General features: G+C 43.8%; 1 protein-coding gene across 3 annotated transcripts in view; it reads right to left on the bottom strand.

Annotated features, from left to right (window-relative positions):
- Window positions 1-5,279: 5,279 nt before the first annotated feature.
- Window positions 5,280-27,456, bottom strand: part of LOC132569934 (uncharacterized) — a 47,073-nt gene continuing 24,896 nt past the window's right edge. For 2 of the 3 annotated variants that reach the window (XM_060236373.1, XM_060236374.1), the window contains 5 exons: window positions 26,771-26,876; window positions 10,806-10,949; window positions 9,361-9,491; window positions 7,825-7,995; window positions 5,280-5,477 (listed from right to left, as the gene is read on the bottom strand). In XM_060236373.1, coding sequence (XP_060092356.1) covers window positions 5,352-5,477; window positions 7,825-7,995; window positions 9,361-9,491; window positions 10,806-10,949; window positions 26,771-26,876 — 678 coding nt within the window. In that variant the 3' untranslated portion in view covers window positions 5,280-5,351. The remainder of the gene's footprint in view (window positions 5,478-7,824; window positions 7,996-9,360; window positions 9,492-10,805; window positions 10,950-26,770; window positions 26,877-27,456) is intronic. The other variant, XM_060236375.1, reaches the window with a different exon arrangement.

Here is a 27,456-nt window from a genome sequence, read left to right as displayed (position 1 = left end):
CTGAACAGGGGGAAAGCAAAAGGAAAATGCTGAGCACTTGTGCAATAAAGCATTTGTTGCTCCAGATGGATTTGAATATTTGCTTGCAAGTCGAATCCTGATTAAACATCTGAAACTGTCTTACACTGAGTTGCACCATTGATCCGACCAGCTCTGTATTGTCTGCTGTAACCAGCAGCATCTCTCCAGGGTCTCATGGAAGAGAGAGAGGTCTTTCCTATCACCAGCTGATGCCCTTTAACTGGAAATGCCAGAGACTGAACCTGAGACCTGCTGCATGCAAAGCAGGTGCTGTTCCCACTGAGCTATGGCCTCTAGATTCACAAACTTACCATAGCTAAAATAAAACATTGTTTCATGTTGTGACTTTACTGAAGTTACAAGTCTCCTTTGCTTAGGGAAGGCTTCTGCACTAGTATGCATCTCCCTTACTTCAGGATTTTCTGCATGCTCAATTTTCTCCTGATTTTCTTGGGAGTCAATCCACAAGCATTGGAACTCGTTTTGGACATGGTTCTTCTTCACATGTGCTCTCCCTGTGCTTTTGTACAGTCGTGGAGTCAAGTTTATTTTCTTCCATATGTGTTTTCAATGATGAGGGGGTTCAAGGGAGGTGCTGTCATCATTTGAGGTGTCATCAGTGGCATCACAGCACCCCCACCTTTTAAAAAAGGCACTATAATATTGCTATGTTGCTGGAGCATTGTAACAATAGGTTTCGGAGATTCTCTGAATTCCCAGCTTTCATTTAAAAAGGGGTGGAGGGAAGGTCTACCTCTTTCCCTCGGGGAGATCTGAAGGGGAAAGCATATCTCTGCAAGGGAAGAGACTAGAGAATTGAGAGAACCTCCTAAGACTAATAATGCTCCAGCAATATATTGTTATTTCAGTGCATTGTTTTAAAAAAGAAATCACTAAACCATTAATCTTCAGGGTGTGGGGGGGAAAGGGTGTGGCTTGATCATGACAGTCCAATCACTGAACAGTGAGCTGGAGGTGGGTGGGAGTGGGCAGGACAAAAAAAGAAGAATCCCAACAGGAACATTATGTATGAGGGAAAAGCCAACTCAAAATCAGCTTCCAGGAAAAAAGACTGGGGGAAAAGTAGGCTCACATGAACCAGGGGTGTGGGGGGGGGAATGGGGGGAAATAACCAAAGTGAAAACTAAAGGCATAACAATGAGGACATAAATGAGGGGATAAACTAAAGCAGTATGGGGCCAGAACTGATGAAAAATACCCATGTGGAAAAGCCCTTCCACCAGTCCATCATCTACACATCCTTAGTATTTTGGAATATACACATTTTTCCCAATTAGCCCCGCAAACACGTTTGTTTAAGAGGAAAAACCCTATGAGGATACAAGAAGTTGAAACATCACTAGATGAATGCCATCCATAGATGTGGCACAGGTTAAGGACTGATAGTTTACATAAGCATTTTTGTGTATCTCCGGGGTGAGTTATAATTCCAGAATGGGGAAGGGCAGGGCTTTTTTTGTAGAAATAGCCCAGCATGAACTCATTTGCATATTAGGCCACACCCTCTGACATCAACATTGTTTTGCACAGGGTTTTTTTTGCAGAAAAAGCCCAGCAGGGACTTATTTACATATGAGGCCACACCCATGGGCACCAAGACAGCCGGAACTGTGTTCCTGTGCGTTCCTGCTCAAAAAAAACCCTGGAAAAGGGTCAGAGTTGCACCATGTGATGCTTGAATGCAGGAGGCAGAGAGACTGCAGGGTATTTTAATGCACAAACTGTAATACAGAATTTGGCTGTCCAGACAGAGCAGTTTAGAATGGTCTCCTGAGCACTAATATTCAGTTGAACATTACCATCTAAGTGTACCAAACTGTGTCCAAATGCAATTTGTATTTTTCATATTTAAATACATTTATCAGAGCAGTGGATCTCACTTCTGTTGTGACTCTAGACATTAACATTTGGAAACAAAATTGTTTCTAATGCCAGTGGCATCCCCTACCCCCGCAAGAACATTATCAATTGCAATCCAAACAGCTTTTCAGATTCCCAGCAGCCAAACTCAATTAAATAATACGGCTGTCCAAATAAAGATACAAGTTATAAAATAAATGAAAAAGGACATGAAGATTAAGGGCCTGACCCATCAAGAGCTTCTCCTGCTGTTGTGAAAGTTTGTTACAGAGGAAAAGATCCCAGAAATGCCCCATTTTTACACAGAGAAGGAAGAATCCATGCACTGTGCATCTGCAAACCACTATACAGTGAAGACACATTATCCATTTATTTAATTTATTTAGTGGTTGTATACACTAATATTTTGCTTGTCTGAATAACCATTCATAGCGGCTTAACAATTTTTAAAAAATCAGAAACAAAACCAGTAAAATAATTCATACTTTTAAAAAGTTCAACCACTAACAAAGCCAGTCTTAAATTAAAACCAAATCCTCAGAAGCTTTTCAGAATAAAAAAAATAGCAGATCTCTTTAGTTTTGGTGTTCCGATTTTTAGGGCGATGTTACAGAGTTGACTTTAACAGAGCTGCTATCATAGCCAGAGGGGGGGACTAGCAGGGCAACCCTCAATAGAGTTAGACCTTTATAAGCTTCTATGGACTTACACTTCAGTGGGCTTCAGTGGACTCTGCATAGGATTGCTCTGACTGGTAGATTACTGGGTTCAGATTCTCACTCTTCAGTGAAGCTCACTAGATAGCCTCTGGACAATCTGTACCTCGCAGGGGTGTTGTGAAGATAAAATGGGAAGGGAGTTTTACATACTATCCTGAGATCCTTACAGGAAGGGTGGCATGAAAAAAATGGAACAAATTGTAAAATACATCATGCTACATTTCTCCTTTAGGGTTGCCAATTTCCAGGGTGGGACCTAGAGATCTCCTGGAATTACTATTGATCCTCAGATGACATAGATATAAGAAATGGTAGCTTTGGAGGATGAGTTCTATGATATACCATGGAGACAAGGAGAAACACTAGTCCTAGAGTGACATCACATCACCACTGAGCTCCCTCCCCTCTCAAACTCTGTCTTTCCCAGGTACTGTCCCCAAAGCTCCAGGAACTTTCCAAGCTGGAGTTGGCAACCCTGTAATTTTCAGGCAGGGCCTGGGTAAGGGTGGGGGCATAAACCAATGGATGTGCTTTCTCAGGAACAGAAAACCTGAGCCATTTAGGGCTCAGTATCTGCAAAGGTGGGGAATGTGCTTTATAAATACACCCTTGCACTCTAAAGGAAATGCTTCTGTCTACTTCCACTGTGTGCATTACTGATCCCTACAAAGGCATAGAGGACAGTAGCTAAATCCCCACTCTCCTGACAAGGCACCAGAGAGCATCTGAGTTGTAAATGATAAAAACCCCTCTTCAGCATCTAAGCTTTCTGCAAACACTGCCTTCATATGCTAAAATTTGTATTCATTGTCACAAAAACTAGAATCATCTTTCCTCTGCAGAATTAAAGCTGAACATTTAGATCCTCTGCTATTACATACATAGAAAACAGTTTCTGCAATGCATTATCGGGCAGGGGCCGTTCAGAGATCTTGACTCAGAGTTACTGACATAAGTAAAAGCCAATTCCCAGGGTACCCCCACATTCTAACAAAGGGTTGCCACCACTGATTTGCAAAATTCCTGGAGATTGGAGGCCGTCCCTGGGGAGAGTAGAGATTGGGGTAGGTGCCCAATCTTTAGTTAAAGATCTTTAACCCAGCTTTGGTTTAACCTGCCCAGATGCCGTTTGACTCTCTGATGCAAGCAGCAAGATGATGGAAAATTTCTGAAGCTTATATAGGTTCTTGCCCTTAAAACCTTCTCACTTATCTCTGATGATATCTCTCTTCTGGGTCAATCTGACAATTTCCCCACCAGCTGCAACCCAAATGGGCTCTCACACTCTGGCCAATGTCCATCTATCTTTAGATCTCATGCTGGGCACAGATAAGATCTGGCTGAGATCCGATGATTGGCATTTCTTATTGCCAATCTCTCTCTTACTGGCATTTTCCAATCTCCATCTAACAAACATCTTCCCAGTTGAAGGAATTTTTTTTCATTCTAAATTCTCCTGAAATGAACTCTCTCTCTCTCAGACCTAGATTCTCTGCTATGCTTTGGCATCAAGCAAGTTATCGTGCTTCTTACAATGTAAAATGACATAGACCCTTCATAAGTGGCTTTCAACAGTGGGGAAGGGAGCTCATCAGGAATGTAATACCATAGAATCTACCCTCCAATGCTGCCATCTTCTCCAGAGGAACTGATGTCTGTAGCCTGCAGATCAGTTGTAATTCCTGGAAATCTCCAGGACCCACCTGGAAGTTGCAAAGGAATACCAAATCAGTATTGTAACCCCAAACTACTTTGAACACTCACAATATAATGAAAGATTTATCGGTACTAGTATGAAAACAGTAATGATAGCAAACACTTAAAGTATCAATATCCTTCAGTGAGTGTTCAGGGATATTCAATAATTCTGTTCCACAAAGTGTTTGACATAAGCCCCTCCAGGGGTCACAGATAGCTTTTCAAGTCCATTGTGTTGATTCAAGAGTCTTTTTACAATAAGTCCAAAGGGTCCTGAAGAACAAGTCCCAACTACAAGCAGTCAATTATTTACATGACTTGTTTCATGGAAACTTGCTCAACATTGGGAACAGCAATATTGTCACAAATCGGTAGACAAAGATTTACAAAATGTCATGTGCTCCAGATGTCAGTCTACCCATGAAGCACATGTCCACATAAATGCTGATTTCGCTATCTGAAGTGGCCTGAGGTAGGGTAGGGGCTACAGAGGTTGCTCACATAACCCCCCAGCAGAGCAAATAACACCTCCCCAGGACTGTTTCAAATCATGAAATAGTATATGGGGAGGGCTGAAGTCCATTCTCCACCCCCCCCCCCCACACACACTATGGTCCAAGTCCAAACTGGGACTCCACACACTTGGAAACTGAGTTCCACCACATCTGACATGCGACAGTGTCAGTCAAATTCAGGTTGGAGCAGCCTAGACGCCACACGTTAAAAATAGTTATGGGTTGTTTGACCATTAGTGACTGTAGCTAATAGCCACAGCTGGAACTATCCCCTACAAATGCATCTAATCCCTCTTCAAAGCCAGAGGCCAAGCCTTTACCTTGTGACAGTAGATTTCACAAATTAATGATGCATTGTGTGGAAAAGATAGGAATGTAAAATTATTTTGTTTTTTAATGGAGCTGAATTTCTCTCAAAGGAGACACCTACACATGTCTTCAAATATGCCCAAATGATTAGAATCCCAAGCCCTGTAGATACTTTCCCAAACCATCACACTCCTGCAGCAAAAATCCTCTAAAAGCTCAAGTGGAAGACTTTGTTACAAACATCTGCATTGCCGCTCTCTCTCAAGGCAGCTTGGAGAAGGGGGAGAGGAGCCTCTTGACACACTTGGTGCCAAATCTGCAGCATCTTCAGGATCTGCAAGTTAAAACAAAACAAACATGAGCAGGGAGTGTTAAATGACCCACATGCTTTTCCAGCTGCTACAGAAAATTCTTTTGTAGGTTGGTTCTACCTCAATCCCACATATCACTGCTGCATCAATTCATTTCACTCCTAAAGCCTCAAGCACTGTTCAAACAATCTTCCTGGAATCTAGAAACTGATGGGCTAGTGAGAGAAGAAACCTTGGTTTCCTTGTTGGGAGACATGGGCTGGAAGAAGTGTTCCCTCTAAACTGAGTTAGTGTGAGCTAGCTCACAGTTTTGAAACCTCCGGCTCACACTTTTTTTTTTATCTAAATCAGGAAAAAACAAACCTAAAGCACACTGATTTATGCAGTAGCTCACAATTTTAATGCCAGTAGCTCACAAAATAGAACTTTTGCTCACAAGGTTCCACAGCTTCGAGAGAGTATTGGAAGCCTCCTTTGTTTATTCCAGCAACTGTGCAAAGGGAAGCTGGCTAATGTGACTGGTTTAAAAAAATGTTACAGAAGCAACAGCTGACCAGAGTGCAAGGCCAGGCCAGGTCACTGTGTTTGCAGGGCATCTCTAATATAGAGTTCCAAAGGATTTCAGTGTGTTTTCAGTATCACACATGTGCCAATTTTAAGTCTAGGTATGACAAAGTGCTGCACGGTGGCACAATTGCACATGAGCTACATTTTATCTAAGTTGCACATAATAATGGATCAGGGCTGCAGTACCATGGAAAGGGGGTGGGAGCTCCCTCACTATGACAGATTCCCCACTAGCCTTGTCCTGGTCTCACGCTCCTCTTCTCCACGGGGCTTCCTTTCAAGGTTGCACAGTCTGCCCCAGGGCTGCAACTTGCTCCTCCTCTTTCATGCAGCAAGCAGAAACCGGTTTTTAGAGGAACTTGCTTGCTGCTCAAAAGAGGCAGAGCGAGTTGCAGCCCTGGGGCAGCTTGTGTGAAATCAGAAGGAGAAGAGGAGCATGAGACTGAGGCAAGACTAGTGGGGAATCGGTCTATGTTTCCCTAGTCAAAATTGCCCCTATTTTAATCCTCACTATGGGGAGAAGGGTAGACAGAGAATAGGATCCTTGACCTGGATAGCGCAATTTTATCAGATCCCAGAGGCTAAGCACGGTGGGCCCTGGTTAGTATTGAAGAAGAAGAAGAAGAAGAAGAAGATATTGGATTTATATCCCGCCCTCCACTCCGAAGAGTCTCAGAGCAGCTCACAATCTCCTTTACCTTCCTCCCCCACAACAAACACCCTGTGAGGTGGGTGGGGCTGAGAGGGCTCTCACAGCAGCTGCCCTTTCAAGGACAACCTCTGCCAGAGCTATGGCTCACCGAAGGCCATGCTAGCAGGTGCAAGTGGAGGAGTGGGGAATCAAACCTGGTTCTCCCAGATAAGAGTCCGCACACTTAACCACTACACCAAACTGGCTCTCCAGTTTGGATGAAAGACCACCAAGGAATTCCAGGGTTGTGATGCAGAAGCAGGCAATAGCAAACCACCTCTGAACATCTCTTGCCTTGAAAACCCTACGGGGTCACAATTAGTCAGCTGTGACTTTGTGGAAGTGTGATGTCTATAAATATTCGGACATGTTACCTTTCATGGTATGTTTCTCTTGTACATTTTATTGTTTCCATCATTGTGTGATTTGTTTTTTAATGTTTTCAGTGGTTTAATATGTTGTTGTTAGCCGCCCTGAGCCCGTCAGGGGAGTGCGAGCTATAAATCTGATAAAATAAATAAAATGTTCCCAATTATATTTGCTGTAGTCACTGAATTCCAGCATTGTGGACCCTAAGTTATTGGCCAGTGCCCAACTACTTTCTACTGTGAACCTTCTTGGTTGGCATCTTGTTGCCAGCCAGAGCTAGTTTGGTGTAGTGGTTAAGTGTGTGGACTCTTATCTGGGAGAACCGGGTTTGATTCCCCACTCCTCCACTTGCACCTGCTGGAATGGCCTTGGGTCAGTCATAGCTCTGGCAGAGGTTGTCCTTGAAAGGGCAGCTGCTGGGAGAGCCCTCTCCAGCCCCACCCACCTCACAGGGTGTTTGTTGTGGGGGAGGAAGGTAAAGGAGATTGTGAGCCGCTCTGAGACTCTTTGGAGTGGAGGGCGGGATATAAATCCAATATCTTCTTCTTCTTCTTCTTCAGGATCATGCCTTTGACCATCCACTGGACCAAGAAATTTCCCCACCATCTAAATACATTGTACCCAATGGCTTCCGTCACTGGCTTTTAATACCAGACTTGAATTCACCATCTGCACTTGCCTCTTGGTTTCTGAGTCAATATGACTCCAATGGAGCAAAAGACTCTACCCTGAGAATTTCTTACTTGGTCCTTTGACTCCAGATGTTCATGCTCTAACTGGAAGCACTCCTGCTCAGAAATGCCAAGTTTACGAGCAAGAAGCTTCCAGTTTCTCTTCTTTGCTGATACTTCTGTGGCCACCTGGGAAAGCTGCCTGTTGTTCAACCCCTGCTTGTCTTCAGCTTCCACTGCGATCTATAGGAACAAAATGGGCATTATTAAGAAATGTACTAATGACCTAGAACTGATTATCTCAACTTCCCACCATTGAAGCAGCAAGATTTGAGTCCACTAGTAACATAGAAACCAACAAGAGTTGGGAGTATACATTTCAAGAGTCAAAGCTCCATTGGTCATCTTTGATGAAGGGATCTTAAGACTCTTGAGACCTTTTACCCTGAAAATCTCATTGGTCTTGAAGGTGCTACTGGACTTGAAGCTAGCTATTCTACAGAAGGCCAACACAGCTACCCTCTGAAACTAGCTTCATGGAAGGCACTCCCAACAAATGAAAGTTTTTTCCCTACCAACTGAGTTCTATACATCTCCTATTAGTTTATTACAAAGCTTATCCTGCAGATTGTTGAAAAGAGAAACGTACATCTGTTCCACTGATATTCACCTATTTTGCTGATTAAACCTCTGTGTAAGATTCTTCTATCAGTGGAATAGAACATTTCTGCCTACTCCTGCCCCATGCTAGACCCCTGACCACCGAAAATGCTGCCCATGAGAGACAGGGGACTATCAGGAATGGCATTAGCAGCAAATCAGGAGTCCCAAACCAAACAAAGGAATTTGTAGACATTACCCCACCCCTTCCATCTCCTTTGGTATGGTTTCTTCATGTTTTAGCAGCAGGGTGTTTAACATGCTTAATGTTTGTTCAAATATGGTAAACATCTCATCTTTTTCAAAAATGAATAAGTGCAACTGCAGTACACAAGATGGAGAGAATAAACATTATAATGGAAATTAGAACTCTTTGACTTGACAAAAAACTGACATCAGATCATATGAAACAGGGCTGCATCAAAAAACTGTATTACACAACATTTCATCTGGTACTGCTACAAGATCAAATCTATTGTGTCTTTACCTCATTGCTAGGCAACTCTGTTTCAAGGCCAGATTAAATGAAACAAAACAAACAAAAACCCAAATAAAGCAGAAATTTCAGAGATGCAAACCTCTCGTTTATTGTAATTCAATGCTATTTTTCAAAAGTCAAACCCCTACAAACAGGATCTGGAAGATACCAAATCTTGGTCTTTAACAAATCTCTGCTAAATTTTGAAAGACACAAACTTTACATATATTCAATTTTATTCACAATAATCTCAACAGTAATGTTGACTATATGCATATAGATGTTTGCAGGGCTTTTTTTGTAGAAAAAGCCCAACAGGAACTTATTTTCATATTAGACCATACCCCTTGACATCACCATTGTGGTTTGGATTCAAATACTGAATAATCTCCCCCCCCCCCCCAAAAAAAATCATAAATAGTGAAAGATGGGAAATCATGAAAAAAACAGGAATAAAGATTTCTACTTACACCAGGATAAGAAATCTGAGACTTGCTTAAGGTCAGATTTGGATGTATAATTGGGAAGTTTAAAATAGACTGCACTGTTTCTTGTGGAAGAGTTTGTACCCACGCAACAAACATGTCTTCAGAGATATATCCTAGTGCAAAAGAATCATATAAGAACAGAATAATCTGCAAAACAATGTGTATTTTATTTATTATCAAATGTGTATTCTGTCACATAGCTCATTTAAATGCTCAGAATGGCTTAATAGGTTTAAAATTCACAAAAGTACTAAAATCCACAGACAATAACAAAAGTATAAAAATGTGAACAGAAGAATGGCTAAGGTTTCCAACCTCCAGATGGTGACTGGTGATCTCCTGTTATTACAACTGATCTCTGGGAGGCAGAGATCAGTTCACCAGGAGAAAATGGCCACTTTGGAAGTTGGACTCTATGACATTATGCCCCAAACTCTGCCCATACTGAGGCTCCACCCCCAAAATCTCCAGGTATTTCCCAACCTGGAGCTGGCAACCCTAAATGGCTAAAAAACAACGAGAAACAATCAGATTATAACATGGGACAATAAACACAGGTAGATCAGCTGATTTGTGAGTTTTCCTTATCAGCTGAGTCTGATGGGCCTATGGAAATCCTGGAAAGTGCATTGGTTTCCCCATTCAATGGACAATCAAGCACAATATTTCCACATCTGCACATGAGCATAAGTTTCTCTGACACACTGCCATGAATGGGAAAGTTCTTGCACACACAGGTGATACATGAACATACCAAAGCTACTGTACATGTAAAGAGCCTCCAACTCAGAAAACACCTACGTATAGAAACATAATAAATTTTAAAGTTGTTGCTTTCAAGCAGAAGCAATGACCATCTGCAATAAATTTGTTAGACATTTTTTAAAACGGTTTGGACAGAGTTTGGGATCTACCCAAAGATTCCCCTATGCAATAGTCCTTACAGAAGTGGGGGCACATACTAGCCCCTAGTGCAAAGTTAAACTTGTGTTACAGTGCTTTTTCACTTGTGTTACAGCCTTGTACAATCAACTTCTGGGCACTATAAGATATAAGGAGGAGAATGTTTGGTATGGTACAAGATCTTGCCCAAGTGGAACTATGCTAATTATGTTTATATTTGCATTAAGACTCATTGATTTCAGTCAGGAACAGTTAATTGCACTGATAACTCTCACAGTGAAACTGACTGAATTTCAGCTGGACTCTATATAAAAATAATGAATGAACCCAGGGATCAACTTCAAAAAGCCCTTCCCCTGGTTATTTTGGTCAACTTCCTAAAAGATATTAGCAAAATCCACTAGATGGTGCTGTGTCATATGCTTTGCAAAACACAGACTGTTTTCCATCTTTCTAGTCCATTTCGTTTTCTCTCAACATGGCATCTCTCAGATCTTATCTTTTAAAGGAAATCAGCTCATTACCTTGATTGCTTTTATCCACTTCCTGGAGAAAGAGTCTGGAAAGCTCCTGAATTGCCCTGCACTTTTCTTTAGGGCATAAGTCACGCAACAGGCCTTGGAGCTGTTTCCTGCCGATATTGCCAGGGCCTAAAATTTGATAGAGACCTAAGCAAAGGAGAGAATTGACACTTAGTGGCTAGAGCTGCCCCATATATTCTTCTGTTTCAGGTGTGTTGTGGTTCTTTTTGGTGGGAGGGAGCAAAGTAAAAGCTATCAGTTTGGGTGGGAGAGAAATTATTTGTGAAAATAGTTTAGATTGTGAGCATATTCACCATTTATTGCTAATCAGTTTTCTGCCGTTGTTTTGCCTGGTGGCTGATTTTTCCAAGATTCCACCCAATCAAAAACATTACAGGAAATAAGTAATTGGTTGTTAGGACAATGCAAATGAATAAGTGATTTTTTTCCCCAAGGGGAATTGGGGAGGGGGGGGGGCTTCTTTGGCACTGCCAAAATATTTTTAAAATACTGTGAATAGTTTCAGCCCACCTCCCAAGATTCTTAATGTGGATGAAACTTACATTTTATATCACAGATTTTTAAAAAAACCAGCTGCAATGACATAGTTGAAGAAGATGAAGATATTGGATTTATATCCCGCCCTCCAATCCGAAGAGTCTCAGAGCGGCTCACAATCTCCTTTACCTTCCTCCCCCACAACAAACACCCTGTGAGGTGGGTGGGGCTGGAGAGGGCTCTCACAGCAGCTGCCCTTTCAAGGACAACCTCTGTGATAACTATGGCTGACCCAAGGCCATTCCAGCAGGTGCAAGTGGAGGAGTGGGGAATCAAACCCGGTTCTCCCAGATAAGAGTCCGCACACTTAACCACTACACCAAACTGGCTCCCCCAGTTAAATGACTATAGAGTTGAGTTGCTGCAAGTTTGGCATCTTTAGCTGTGTGTGTGGGGGGGTGGTTTTTACCATGTCCCAAACTCACGAACCTCATGAGCCAGAAACTGGTTTGTTAAATGGAAAGGTTTCATGAACCATGAACCTGTGACCCTCCAAGTATTTGGTCTGTGCCCAGAGTTGCCAGATCTTACCTGGCTCTCAGTGGGAGGGGGGTTTCTTCTCATGCTTGCGAAGTGATGTCATCGCACTGGGCATGTCACGTGCAATGGAGCTCTTTGGGAGTGGGATCCCCTTGCTGGCCAGCTCTATGCTAATGGGCTGGGGGGAACAAACTAGGGGAACCCTCGCCCCCAGTAGGAGGCTGTGTGGCTAAGAGACCCCTAATTTCAGTTATATACGGACATTGTAATCACCCATTTGGTTGCCAAGGTGCCTGGAGGTTTGACTTACACACATTGGCTGTAAGACGTGGGTTTTATCTACCATTCCATAGGAGACTTCTGTGGGTACTAACAGACTCAGTGTTACAACAGCACTCTATATCTCCGGAAGAGTGCTAGTCAGAAGTACAGATGGGTTTCCAGACGCTCTGTGCATGCACCATCTCAGCCGTTGCAGTGGAAGAAGTTGCGCCACCAGGAACTGTCCAGGCAATCGGTTTTCAGCATCAATCACGAAAGCCATGTTGGTAGGCTAACACCATCAGCAACCATCTTCCCGCAGTGCCAGACTCCATGACAGCGAAGTGAGAGGCTCATGTACCCACCAGCTGTTACGTATGCACAAGGCAATCAAGCTTATCTTAAGCGTGGATCCTGCCAGACTACCTAAGCTTTTGTCCAACGGAGTCCAAGACAATAGATGGTGCCAGTATAGAAATAAAGAAGAGGAAGAACATCTTCAACTAGAGCCAGACTTCTTTGTATAGATCGGGCGTCACTTCCACCCCAGTACCCTCACCCATTCTTTGCCCTAATGATCACTTGCAGGGAAAACTCAGAAGTGACTGCAGGTAGACCTAAGAATTGTCAAAAGCTCTAGAGTAAAACCTGGCAATTTCCCTAGCAATTCCTAGGGCTACCTGCCATCACTTCTGGAATTTCTCTCGAAGTGACATTGTCATGCCAGTGACACTGCCGTTCTCCACCCTCCCCCCCATGCCACTTGGAACAGAAGAGGGCAATGGGAGCTCAGGGCAGAGACACCCTGCCCCCAGCAGGGTATGATGGTACCATGCAGTTGGCAATTGGAACAGTTAAAAAGTGTTGTGCCACCAAGTCTTGTGTTTAACAGCAATCATAGTTACAGCTTGAAAACAGTGATTCTTGCCCACCCCCTCTCCCATGATTGTTTCATTTCTGTTGGGGAAAGTTGAGAGGAATTAATGAGATAGTTACCGATGAAACAGAGGCCTTGCTATCACTCCCCCACCTAATCATCTTATTTCTTTGCCATTTTAAAATCTTCACTAGGTTTTTAAAAATCTTGGTTGTTCTTTTTTACTGTCCAGCAATCCATCAGCAAAAGATGCTGCCAGCTACAGATCCTCCTTTCTTCCCTTCTTCCCAGAAGTCCCTTCTGACCAGGAAAGGTGATTCCAGAGGTTATAGGGCCTGTATGGGTCAATGGGATCCAGAGAGGAGGGGGGAAGAGACAAGGAAATCTTTCCTGCCTCTTCCATCAGCAAACCTGCAGTGACATAAAGGCAGGAGGAAGTGATTGTGTCCCCTTGCTTCTCACTGCAGCTCACCTCCCTGGCTGTTTCTCCAGCCCGAGGTATGGGGGTGGAGCAGAAGCCCTTCTCCCCACTCCATGACAAAAAAGGCCCTGATGTGCTTGGAAACTTCAGTTGCTCCAAATCATTCTGGCCATGCAAATATCAGAATAGGGGAACCTTATCCTGATTTGTGCCTCTTGACATAATCAGGGCTTTTTTTGTAGCAGGAACTCCTTGCATATTAGGCCACACCCCCCCGATGTAGCCAATCCTCCAAGAGCTTGCAGGGGCTCTCAGTACATGGCCTACTGTAAGCTCCAGGAGGACTGGCTGCAGCAGGGGGCGTGGCCGCATATGTAAAGGAGTTCCTGCTACAATAAAGCCCTGATCATCGTCATCATCATCAATCATCGGTCCAATCTATGCTGCTGCTGCAAGGCTCTGGTCAATGTACAATAATAAAAGCATCAAACATAGGTAAGACAAATAATCAACATTAAAGCCACAATTTTGAAAGTCAGATGGTGAGTTCTAGTTATTTCAGTTATAGACTGCCAGCTACTTCATGGGTGGCAGGGGGAAATGGGGCAAGGCAAATGCAAAGAGCAGAAGAGGATGGCAGCCAAGATGGTAACCATCATTGTCCTCAACCAAAAGCCTGGTGGAACATACCCTGCAAAACTGCATAAGGTCCCACAGGGCTGTGATGGTGTTTGGCAGTGAGTTGGGGCCAGGACTGAGAAGGCCCTGGTCCTGGTCAAGGACACCTGGATGTCTTCGGGGCCAGGGACCACCAGCAAGTGCTATCCAAAGAGTGTAACACTCTCCCAGGGCTGTTATGGAGAACACAGTCCTATAGATACATCAGTCCTTGACCACTCAAGGCCTTAAAGGTAACATCAGAGCCTCCAAGTGGGTGAGAGCAGGCATCATGTTTCTCGGTGAATGCACATGCATAAACACTAAGGCTGCAATTCTAAGAACCCTTTCCTGTGAATAAGTCCCATTGAATAAAGTGGAACTTACTTCTGAGTAGAGCTGCTTTGGCTTGCTCCTAAGGGCACCTTGTAGTATACAGCCTGCTGTTCTCATACCCTGCAGCTGGTAAGGCTTGGAAGGTAATTATGTTTTATGGTTATATCTTCACCCAACAGAAGCATCACCCTCTCGCTTTTAAATCAATGTAGGACAAGGTTATTGCAGAATAAGTGGATCCAGCAGATGAGGTGGAGTCATCATCAACAACATATAATGGCAGCAGGGTCAGACCTTGGGCAACGATCCTTGATGTGAAATGTAAGGGCTGCCAACTGGCCACTTTTCCACCGGCATAACCCCATGGGCTGCTGCCAACCCCGCAGGATGCTGCCGCCAAATGAAGTTATATTCATATAATGGAGAGAATGGGAAAGAGACTGGTTTTTAACTACAGGGCAAAGGAATTTGCTATGGTGCACTTTAAGATCTTTGAGCAATTTTAACCTTTCCCCCCCCCAGCTCAGGCTTTGCTGTGCCTGTAAAGCAGCTCCTCTAACCACAGCAGCTGTCTGTGGCTGCTTTTTATCACTTCTCTTTCCTTCATGATAGCTCTTCAGCCAGAGGGAGAGGGAGACAGCGAGCTGTGCATTTCACATGAATTGACATTTCTGTTCACTCTGCCATTTGACCGCTCAGTTTCCTTCTTTGGCCCCTGAGTCCCACCCTGTATTCCACTGTCTCCATCCCTGGGTAGGTGGGCCAAAGCCAGACTCCACCCTGGGTGAGGAGTGTGACTTTTCATATTTGTACATTCTAAGAGTCAGCAAGCCTAGGTACAGTGACATTACGAGCACATCCTTGTTTTCATCCATTAAATGTTGAAAGGCATTATGAGTTTCTTAAGGATAACTAGATTTGAGTTCAGTAGCATCTTTGAGATAAATAAGTTTTAGGGGTATAAGAATTCAAGAGTCAAAGCTCCCTTCGTCAGATACTTGGAAAATTGTGTTGGTCTCTAACATGTTCCTGGACTCAAATCTACTTCTGCTGTAGACCTAACACAGCTACCCTCTGAAACTATTTCAAGGATAACTAAATTTGAGTCCAGGAGCAACCTGAAGACTAGCAAACTTTTCCAGGGTATAAGCTTCTGTGAGTCAAAGCACACTTCATCAGATCCCAGGATAACTTTTTGGCATCCACCAGAGATGAGAAGTTGGATCTTCAATCTGAACCATGAAGATGAGTTTTATGCCCAAAGACCAAAGAGAAGATCATTGGATTGTATGCTACCACTCTGCTCAGTTAATAGTAGCACTCTCCCCCAGCATAAGAAGCCTTCTGACAGGCAGAACCAGCCCTAGACTGTGTGGCAACAAAGGCAAGGCTAACTTCTGGCACCCCCCTCTGCACCGATAACATCACTGAGTCACATGGGGGGGGTGTCAATTCAGAGCCCCCAGAAGGCCAACACCCTAGGCAATCACTTAGTTTGCCTAGTGGTAGGGCCGGCCCTGCTGACAGGAGCTCTTTGGTCAGTATTGGCCAACGTATTGCATTGGCAGAAGGTTCCTTGTATTTGAGTTATGCCTTACATGAACACATGAAGTTGCCTTATACTGAGTCAGATTATTGGTTTCTCAAATTCTGTACCATCTATTCTGGTAGTTGGCTCTCCAATGTCCCTGACAGAGGTCTTTCACATCATCACCTACCTGATCCTTCTAACCGGAGTTGTTGGGGATTGAACCTGGGATCTTTCTCAGGCAAAGCAGATGCTCTGTCAGTGAGCCAGGGCCCCTCATTTTCTCTGGCAGCAGCACAAGTTGAATTTTGCATTTCAAATAGAAATCTCCGTTGGCAATATCAGAACATTGCTTTTTCACAAAAATACCTATACTGCTCCCACCCCCAGTACCAACCATATGGAAAGTCTCCAGCACCCTCTGCTTTTGCGATTTTTTTTTTTTTAAATCCTGCATTTGAAAAATCAATAAATCATTAGATGTGCATCATTATCATTTTTATGATGAGTTCAGTGAAATCACAGATGCTGTATTCTGTTCACTCAGGATAATTGCATTGTTTGCATGCATCCAGGAAATTAGAGTGGAATGAGGATAATTTATTGATCTAAACAAAAAGACTTGCTTCTTGTGTGTTAAAACAAACAAGAAAAGGCATCGCCTGGTTTAAAAGCCAGATGAGTCCAAATTTCTTATCAATAATTGACAATTCTAATGACCATTGATTTTTTTAAAACCAAAATCCATGTGCAAAATAGTTTCCCTCAAACTATTTATTCTTAGAGCATGTTCATCAACCTAAGGGATTGCTAGAGCATCTCTTATTTACCAGTCAAATACATAAGAAGCTGCCTGATCACACCATTGGTCCATTAAGGTCATTATTGCTTACTCAGACTGGCAGCAGCTTTCCAGGGTCTCAGGCTGAGGTCTTTTGCATCACCTGCACCTTTTAACTGGTAATACAAGGGACTGAAACTGCCACTTTCTGCTTCTCAAGCAGATGCTCTGCCGCTGTAGGGGCTTTCAGGGAAGAGAACCAGAAAATTGCAACCTAAATGGCCCAAAGCTGCTTGTCTCGCTCTGCTAACATCAACCAAGCCAGAAACAGAGCATCTGCTGATGCAGCCATGAAGCATGGGCTGCTAGGAACAGACCTCTACAGGGATGTTGCAGGCCCCTTCCCAGAGGGTTAATATGCATATTTTAAGTACAAGACTCACAACTCTGGTAATTTTCCCATTATTAAATACTGGCTTCACACAAAGATACCAAGAGATCTCTATTAATTCTTTTGGAGGCCAAATTAAGCGGTTATACATATACATAGAGGATAGGAGAGACTTCCTGGCAATTCCTCCTGTTCTCCTCAGCACTAATTGGGGTGGGGGAGGTGCAAAAACGCCGGAAATGACATCACAACATGGGGGCCGTACAGTTTTGGCAAATCCTAGAGAGTCATACCTGAGATCATGTCACTTCTGGGTTTGGTTTTGTTTTGCCAAAAGTGTTATTGCTTGCCAGTATGCCTGTTGCTGCCCGCCGGTTCCTTCTGGAGCTGTCAGGCAGCCTGGCATCCCATGCAGAGAACGACAACTATTACTTATAGACAACTAGTCCCGGGGTATATTGCTGCTAACTGCAGCCACCAAGCTAAAACTGCAGGGCTAGAGCAGAGAAAGAGAAAGTATGCCTTCAAGGCACAGAGACATTATTTACAAAACAGTTCCATGCACAGGGTTTCCAGCTCCAGGGTGGAAGATTCCTGGATATTTGGGGTGATGCTTGGGGAGGATGTCAGCAGGGCAGAGTAGGGATGCCAGCCTCTAAGTGGCACTCAGGGATTCCCCGGAATTGCAACTCATCTCCAGTTGACAGAGATAAATTCCCCTGCAGAAAATGGATTTCTTTCTCCAGTAGAACACGGCACTTGAGCCCGAAAGATTCTACAAACCCTAATGATGTTACCAGCCGTGAAAACCTGAAATCTTTGAGAAAATGGATTGTTTGGAAGGTGGACTCTATAGTATTGTACTCCGCTGACATCCCTGTCCTTCACGAGCTCCATCCACGAATCTCCAGGATTTTTGCAGGCCAGATCTGGCAACCTCATCCTCCTTCTCATGGAGTAAAATGGAGAAGATAATTATGTAAGCTCCTTTGGCTCTCCATTGTGAAGAAAGGCAGAGTGCAAATGAATGATACATATAGATAAGGATCAAAAGTAGGTTGGTGGGTAGGAAGGAGAGAAGGAAGCTGCATATGTGAGGGTATGGGCAATGCTTTCAATGAGCTGTGGAGTCTTGCGAGCAAAAATTCTACTTCATGAGCTACTGGCATTAAAGCTGTGAGCTACTGCATAAATTAGTTTGCTCTGGGGCCATTTTTCCTAAGCTAAGACAAAAATGTGTGAGCTGGAGGCTAAAAAACTGTGAGTTAGCTCACACTAACTCAGCTTAGAGGGAACATTAGATATGGGGGCTGCCAGAATGAGCAAAAAAAGGACATAATATGGGGAGGATGATACAGGGGAAAGTGAAGTCCCCTCCCCCCCCCCCCTCAAGTCCTTGCATACTGTATACTCATTTGCTGTTCAACCTCTGCCTTATATGTATGGACTGGTAAATTCCATTTCATTCTATCTGAGGAAGTGTGCCCGCACATGAAAACTCATACCTTGAATTAAACTTTGTGGGGGTTTAAAGCTGCCACTTGACTCAAACTTTGTTCTTCTGTCTCGGACCAACATGGATACCAACCTGAATGTGCCTGCATTTAGGTTTTTGTTTTCACCTTGAATTTATAGAATCACCAGATATATCCTTAGCTCCCTCCCCTTGATTACTACAATGGTTCTGGCTGCAGCCTTTATGTAATTCATCATATAGTCCTGTCAAAATTGCATAGCTACCCTTTGTATAAACTACAAATGTTTCTCCAAGCCAAAAATCAGCAACTCTACTTTACATGAATCAAATGCATGAATTATTGCAAAATAATATATAGCTGTCATCATTATCTCCACAGAAGTAGAGACTTCATTCAGTTAGGGTTTCATTGTTATATAAAAGAGTGTATGGGTTTTTGTTTTATGAACTGGTTTTAATTAATTGGCTGGATCTTTCAATATTATAGTGTTATACGCAACCTTCATACAAGCATGCTTGATTTTCTTCCTCTTTCAAAAGCAGCTTTCATTTTTAAAAAAATCTAGATTAGTGAAGTTTGAATCTCCTTTCAAGTATGGCAACAACCCACAATTCCAGTTAATTTGGAATGTAAGAACCAATTTCGTGGTTTAAATCTCATTATACAAGTTCACATTTAAATGCTTTTTAGTTAGAGATATCAGATTGTATCCCATATAAATGGAGTATTTTGCTCTGTACTTATTTTTCAATATTGGAACTTTCCAGTGAATCTTACTTGGAATTTGAAATAGCCAGCGTCTGGAATCCAGCAAATGACTAACAGTGGCTGATGAAACAATTTTGTAACTGGCGTTGGTGGTGTCAGTCTGATGAATTCTTATTGTGGCTTGGGCAGCCACACATTTGAATAACTCTCCAGTCCAGGGAAGAGATGTATTAGTACCTGTCATAGCCTCCAGAGGCCCTATAGCTATCTATTTCTGTTGCTATTATGAATAATATCACAGATTAGCATGAAGGCAAGCAAGCTGCATCCTACTCTAAGAAAAGAAAATGCAAGAAATATCAAATCCAGCATCACCAGGCTACATAAGACAGCCCTCTTTGCAGAGGCAGATTTTGTATTGGGCCCTGATGTTTCCCATTAGTAGGCTTGCCAATCTCCAGGTGGAGCCTAGAGATCTCCTGGAATTATAACTTTCCTCCAGACTACACTGGGCACTTCCCTGGAGGAAATGGAAGCTTCAAAGGGTGGATTGTATGCCAGGGAGAGGCTGTGGCTCAGTGGCAGAGCCTCTGCTTGGCACGCAGAAGGTTCCAGGTTCAGTCCTTGGCATCAAATTATTTATTTATTTATTTATTTGGGATTTGTATCCCGCCCTTCCCACAAGTGGCTCAGGGCGGCTTCCAACAACTAATCAAACATAAATTTAACAATTTTAAATATAAAACAATTAAATAATTAACATTTAAACATTAAAACCAGTAACATTTCACTTCATAAAAAGTGAAACATTTCACTTCATTATTTACCATTTTAAGACTTGCTGGAGAAACATGTGAATAATAATCATAGTTGTTTTTATTAAGAGGAGGAAGTAGTAGTAGTAGAAGAAGAAGAAGAGTTGGTTTTTCTACCCTAAGAGTTGGTTTTTCTATCCTAAGGAGTCTCAAAGCAGCTTACAATTGCCTTCCCTTCTCTTCCCACAACAGGCACCTTGTGAGGTAGGTGGGACTGAGAGAGTTCTGAGGGAACTGTGACTGGTCCAAGGTCACCTAGCTGGCTGCATGGGGAGGAGTGTGGAATCAAACCTGGTTCTCCAGATTAGAGTCTGCTGCTCTTAACCACTACACCACACTGGCTCTCAGGTTTCAACTGCTGTTACATTAGCCTTGGGCCAGTCCCACCCTCTCAGCCTAACCTGTTGCAAAGCATTGTTGGGAGGATAAAATGGAGGAGAGGAGAGTGATGTAAGCTACTTCAGGTCCCCATTAGGGAGAAAGCTGGGGTATAAATATAATTAATTAATTCAACTCCACGTGCCAGGGTTGCGATCCAGCCATTGTTAACAGGTAAAGACTCAAAGGGCGTTTTCGCACTGACCTTCAAGTGGTGCGACCACCCTCCTCACGCCGGCGGATCTGCAGGGATTTCGCACCAGAAGCGCCGGCGCACCCAAAAGAGCCGGCGACTTCCGTCGCGAAACCAGCTCAAACGGAAACCGCCAAGAAGCAGGAAAACGTTTGAGCTGGTTTCGCGACGGAAGTCGCCGGCTCTTTTGGGTGTGCTGGCGCTTCTGGTGTGAAATCCCTGCAGATCCGCCGGCGTGAGGAGGGTGGTCGCACCACTTGAAGGTCAGTGCGAAAACGCCCAAAGTCTTCTGATCCAGCAAGGAAAAGTCAGGTGCAATCTCAGGCTTCCACTCAGGACTTTTTGGGTAGAAAAATCCCAGTAGGAACTCATTTACATATTAGGCCACACCCCCTGACACCAAACCAGCCAGAACTCCGTTCCTGTGCATTTCTGCTCAAAAAAAGCCCTGCTTCTACTTATGTAGATGATATAGATACAAATGCCAATCTGAATGTGTCTGCTTCATAGGGCTCGCCCAGGCCCCTTCACATTGACCAAGTATGTCTTTCCATGGAGATCCTATCTAGGATTGTTACTTATTGTACATGGCTACCTATGACAGAGGTGGATTAAGGCCTTTGATGGCAGTGGGAAGTTACTCTCTCCAACTGAAATCAATGGAATTTACAGTGCAATTCTATCCAGAGTTACTCCAGTCTATATCCACATAAATCAATGAGCTTAATGGAGTCGGTCCTCATCGGATTGCACTGTCAATCACTGTCAACTGTGGCTTGGAGTCAATGCACTGCTTCCACAGGCAGAAGGATTCATGCCCATCAGGGGTTTTTTTGTAGAAAAGGCCAGCAAGAGCTCATTTGCATATTCGGCCACACTCCCTGATACCAAACCAGCCAGAACTGCATTCCTGTGTGTTCCTCCTCAAAAAAAGCCCTGATGCCCATGGCTCCTGATTTTCCCATCTGCCCTCTCTCCACTGCAGCTCACGATGACCACTGAAATACCATTGCTTGGAAGCCCCACCCTCCAGCAGCAGCTATTCTGAAGACATGCTTGGGCTGCACTGGGAGGGGGTGATGGGAGTTGTAGGCAAAAAAACATCTGGAGAGCTACTGTTGGCCACCCCTGCCATAGGGTATAATGGAGAATTGATTTGTGCTCTGGGGGGCTGTGTTTTGAGGAAGAGGCACCACATTTTCAGTATAGCGTTTGGTGCCTCTCCTCAAAAAAACTGCCAAGTTTCAAAAATATTGGACCAGGGGATCCAATTATATGAGCCCTGAAAGAAGATGCCTCCATTGTTTCTAATGAAGGGAAGGCATTTTAAAAGAGCACAGTCCCTTTAAATGTGATGGTCAGAACTCCCTTCAGAGTTCAATCATGCTTGTCATGCCCTTGCACCTGGGTCCACCCCCAAAGTCTCCTGGGTCCACCCCCAAAGTCCTGGCAACCCTAGGTGTGACAAAAACGAAGAGGCCTTAAGGAATCTCCTCAACCAACCTTATTCCGCAGAACAGGAGCTGCCACAAAAAAGATGGCTCCTTGCTGATGCCATGTGATCCTGGAGGGTAGACAGCTAACAAGGACTGCATTAGTGTTTGCTAACGAGGTAGAAAGGTGAATGTCTTAGATGTGCTACTTTGGGTACGGGGGAGATGGGGGCATGGGATGAGTATAAGCAGCCTTGACGGCACAAGATTGAAAGGCAGCTAATAAAGATTTAAATAAAATAAATAAATAGATGATAGAAAAGTAGCAAAACCACCAAACTTCATTCCATATGAGATGTCCACATTGGCATTTTTCATCCACAGCCTTCCCTCTCCTACAATGGCCACCAACACAACTTTAGGGAATGCTGGGCAATAGAATAGAATTGGAGAAGGCCAAGCCCCTACGGCTAAATCATTTTTGTGGGGACCAAGGTGAGTGGGGGGGGAGAGGAGTTGCTAGATGTGTTAAGTTGTTTTAAACCAAAATGATTCAACAGCAATAGTAACAATTCCGGCAAAGGATTGTCCAACAGCCAGCTGGAGGTAATAGCCCAAAACAAAGAAAGATCCCAGCTATCATTTTCCCCATCTGGTCATTAATCTGCAGGAAATGCACTGTATGCTGTAATTGCTTAATTAATCAAATGAACTCGATGCTTCAAAAACTGGTATTCCTGAGTTTTTCAATTGAGACAGCTAAATCCCACATGGTATTTCAAAAACAAAAACCTTTCAACAGCTCTTCCACTCTTTCCAAGCCTTGCTAATTAATCAATACTTTTGTTTTGAATGCAGGATGCCTAAAGATTGGCTGCTGATTTATACCTGCAGTAACATGATGCCTGGATAAAATGTTATTCAGTGTGTTCCTCGTACTACTCAGGAAGGCTAATCCAATAGAATTTATCATTAACCAATTACAGGAATTGACCTGCGTTCACAGATTGTAATTTGATTTGAGAAGCCAGCAAATTAGGAATAACATGGGTGCTCCCACACAAACAAACAACAATCTTGTTAAATGGGGAGTGACTGTCAAGTCCTAGAGGGGCTGTTTATCCTTCCACGGAGGAAAAGGGGAAAGAGTGTAGTAATGGAGCAGAAAAACAGTTATCACTCAACAGGGCTTTTTAAAAATGATGCGCTGTTTCCTGTCCAGTCAAGTCAGCCAGAAGTTTTCTCCAAAGTCAAATCAGTTGTTGAGGGAGCATTCTCCAACTCACAATGTCTCTTCATGCACTTTAAGTCATCTAATGTGTGTATATAAAATGCAGCCAAATAGCAGCTATCATGGGCTGGGTCTAGACAGGCAGTATAAGCCACCCCAGGGATGGCTGGCAAACAGATCAAAAAAGTGTGTCCAAATACACACATCTGGCTCTCGTCCTGCCCCTGCCCTCATTCCATCCCTACCTGTCCTTCGGCCATCTCAAAAAGGTACCACTTCGGAAGCAGTATCAAATCGGCAAGGCATTTCTAAGTAGCCTCTCCAGCTGTCTGGATGGCTGGGAAGCTCTCAGGGAATGGAGGGCAGGCGCATGAGTGCTGTGGACACTCCTCCGGGGCACCCCTGTTCTGGCTGTCCCACAGTGCTTTTGTTTGTGCTGGCTCACTTCTGGGTCAGCAAGCTGCTGAACCAAGCTGGTGGTCTGGACTCAGCCATGGTGACCACGTAGGGTTTTCTAGGTAAGTGACTAAGAGAGGTGGTTTGCTATTGCCTTCCTCTGCATAGTGAACCTGGACTTCCTTGGTGGTCTCCCACTCAGCTACTAGCTTAGATTCCCACTCAGCTCTGCTTAGATTCCAAGATCTGACAAGGTCAGGCTAGCCTGGGCCATCCAGCCCCAGTGCCAATATGTGCTCATAATTCTTCCCCTTCTTACACAGAACAAGCACATAGAGCATGAGCCTGACTCAGATGGAATAGGGCAGTAAAGTACTATCAGCATGCAGATGATGCCAAGTTTCAGACCCACTTGCAAACTTACTCACACAGTGAACAGGAGGGCAATAGAACAGTGTCCAACAGAAAGTGTATCTCCACCTTTTAAGACCTTTTTAACAGGAATGCATAGAGCTAGTCATAAGTCACGCCATGTGCTGCAGCACAGCAATACTGCCAAGGCTTCATGATCAGCAGCACCAAAATCAATTGGAAAAAAATCAGTAAGGTAGAATGACCCTCATCTATCAATCTGTCAGAGCATATCATCAACTAAAGCTACAAAAAGTGTCATATTCAGGCAGCAACGTGTAATGAGAGGTGTCCAAGAAACTAATTGCATCCAGTAGACCTGAAACATGGTTAGTCCCATTCATTACTGCCCAAAGGAAAGACTGTAGATGGGTAACCAGATGGGAAACAGACATCAAAATTAGGCTATTTTGAGCAGGAGCTTTAAATACAAACTTGTCCAGTGTTTTTATTTTTCTTTCAAGTAAATTTCTTTAAACACTCAGCAATGCATTCTAAGGGACTTATAAGGGACTAACAGTTCAATCCTAAAATGAGTTACATCCTTCTAAACCCATTGATTCTAGTGGATTTAGAAGTGTGTAACTTTGGTTAGGGTTGCACTGTAAGTGGTAGATTTATTTTTCCCTTTGGAAATAACTTTTGATCCACTTGCTGTTTTCCACCTTTAGTCCTTACTGCTCTGAGCCTCAGCAACTGGTACCATCAACCTGGCTAGCTTGGTTGGAGACCCATCCTGTCCCATCAGTTAGAAATCACTAGGAGGCAGTGCTTTTAAATTACAGACCACTGGAGCTGAATTGTAAGATGAGATGCAATACTAACATATTGTCTGACCTAAAATCCAGTTCTGGCCATTGTCTGGGACAGAGAGCAGACCAATGTCCTAACTCCAAGAAGAAGAAGAAGCAGAAGAGATGATGATGATGATGTATTATATTTGATGAATCGCCCTATCCTGGCCAGCGCCAGGCTCAGGGTGATGTACAACAGTAAAATCAGTTACATTATATATATATATATATATATATATATATATATATATATATATATATATATATATATATATATATATATATATATATATATATATACACACACACACACACACACACACACACATATAAAATCAATTACATTAAAAATTACAAACCCTGATGGTGTCTTTAAAGTGCTCTTATTCAGTTATTAGGTCACATCAGGGGTGGGGGGATCCCCCCAAGAGGGGGTGGAGAGGAAAAGGTGCCAGGATGGCAACCATCGCTGTCCTCATGCAAAGGCTTGATGATAATGATATTGGATTTATACCCTGCCCTCCACTCTGAATCTCAGGCCGATTCCCCACTCACCAATTTCCCACTCACCAAGGAACTGGAGGTTTCTGTTTGCCGTGCAAAAAAGGCAAACTAGTTGCAGCCCCAGGGCAGATAGTGTGAAATCTGACGGAAGCCCCACTGAGAAGAGGAGCATGAGAGTGGCGTAAGGCGAGTGGGAAATCGATCTCAGAGTCTCAGAGCAGCTTACAATCTCCTTTACCCTTCCTCCCCCACAACAGACACACTGTGAGGTAGGTGGGGCTGAAGATAGTTCTCACAGAAGCTGCCCTTTCAAGGACACCTCTGCAAGAGTTATGGCTAACCCAAGACCATTCCAGCAGCTGCAAGTGGAGGAGTGGGGAATCAAACCCTTTGGAACTAACTCTTGATCCACTTGCTGTTTTCCACCTTTAGTCCTTATTGCTCTGAGCCTCAGCAATTGGTACCATCAACCTGGCTAGCTTGGCTGTAGACCCATCCTGTCCCATCAGTTAGAAATCACTAGGAGGCAGTGCTTTTAAATCACTAGGAGGCAGATAAGAGTCCGCAGACTTAACCACTAGGGCGTTTTCGCACTCACCTTCAGCCGGCGCGACCCCCCTCTTCACCGCGCAGGATCTGCGCGGATTTCGCATTAAATGCCGCGGAGCAGCCGGAAGAGCCGGAAACTCCCGGCGCAAAAGCCGCTCAAACTGAAACCGCCAAAAAGCAGTTTCCGTTTGCGCAGCTTTTGAGAAGGGAGTTTCCGGGTCTTTCGGCTGCTCTGCGGCATTTAATGCGAAATCCGCGCAGATCCTGCGCGGTGAAGAGGGGGGTCGCGCCGGCTGAAGGTGAGTGCGAAAACGCCCTACACCAAACTGGCTCTCTCAGTTCTTGTGTTCTGATTTTGATAACTTTTATAATCATCTTGGTTGGACAGGGGAAGAGTCAAACATCCCTACTTAGTTGTGATTTGGGACACTATTTGTTCCTTCAGGAACACCATATGTACTGATGAGATATCCCTACATAACTGCCCCTGTAGCCCTATCAGTTTGCAAAAACCCTTTCTTCCAGTGTGCTGTGGTTCTGATCCATATCTAGCTCTTTCATGCCTGGGATCTGATTTTCCACTAAGGAACTTACAACTCACACTTCATTAGAAATCCTTGTGGCAGGTCTGCATACAATCCGAGGACTCCGGCCAAATGATTGCAGGGGATTTGACAATTTTGTAGACAGATAATATATAAAAACCCAGTCAAAGGAATAATGCCAGAGAATTGTGCTCGAGAACAATAGCATAAACAGGGGAAAGGTAAATTCTGCACATGTGGTACCTCTTAATTTGGTTTCCAGGCTGCTTTTAGAGAGCCAGGACACAGCATTACAGTAGGTCTGGAATGTTATGCGGTCATCATCTGTGACAGGAATTTGCTTCAATAACTGAAAGAAACAAACAGAAACTGATTGCAATCCAAGAAGACATAAGACCTCCTCTTTATGCCAGGCCATTACAGTGTTTGAGCTCTTCCCAGGACTGGCATATGATTCTGCACCCTTGCAGATAATATCCAAATAGCAGTATTCAGCCCCAGTGCATTACTGGAGGTATCCAGGGAGAGAAGCAGCCACATGAAAATGTCACAACTGTAGGAATTAGAAAGTACAGGTCGGGTTCCCTTTGTGTGTCACTAGAGTGTCACCTTGAGTCTCACACAAATCCTGGTAAAACTACTGGCACCCAGGCAAGTTGTAGCTAGCCTGTCCTATTGATTTCAATGAAGCACATGAAACTGTGGCTCAGGGCCGCAAAACTGGTTTCTTCATAACTAAGGAACTGTATATCTTTCAAACAGTGATCCCTGACATGGTGCCCATGGATGAAGTATGTACTAGGGCAGGGGTGGCCAACGGTAGCTCTCCAGATGTTTTTTGCCTACAATTCCCATCAGCCCCAGCCAGCATGGCTAATGGCTGGGGCTGATGGGAGTTGTAGGCAAAAAACATCTGGAGAGCTACCGTT

This window comes from Heteronotia binoei, chromosome 4, assembly GCF_032191835.1.
Source record: "Heteronotia binoei isolate CCM8104 ecotype False Entrance Well chromosome 4, APGP_CSIRO_Hbin_v1, whole genome shotgun sequence".
NCBI classification, from domain to species: domain Eukaryota; kingdom Metazoa; phylum Chordata; class Lepidosauria; order Squamata; family Gekkonidae; genus Heteronotia; species Heteronotia binoei.
The sequence above is the reverse complement of the archived record's forward strand: the minus strand, read 5'-3'. Positions and strand labels throughout refer to the sequence as shown.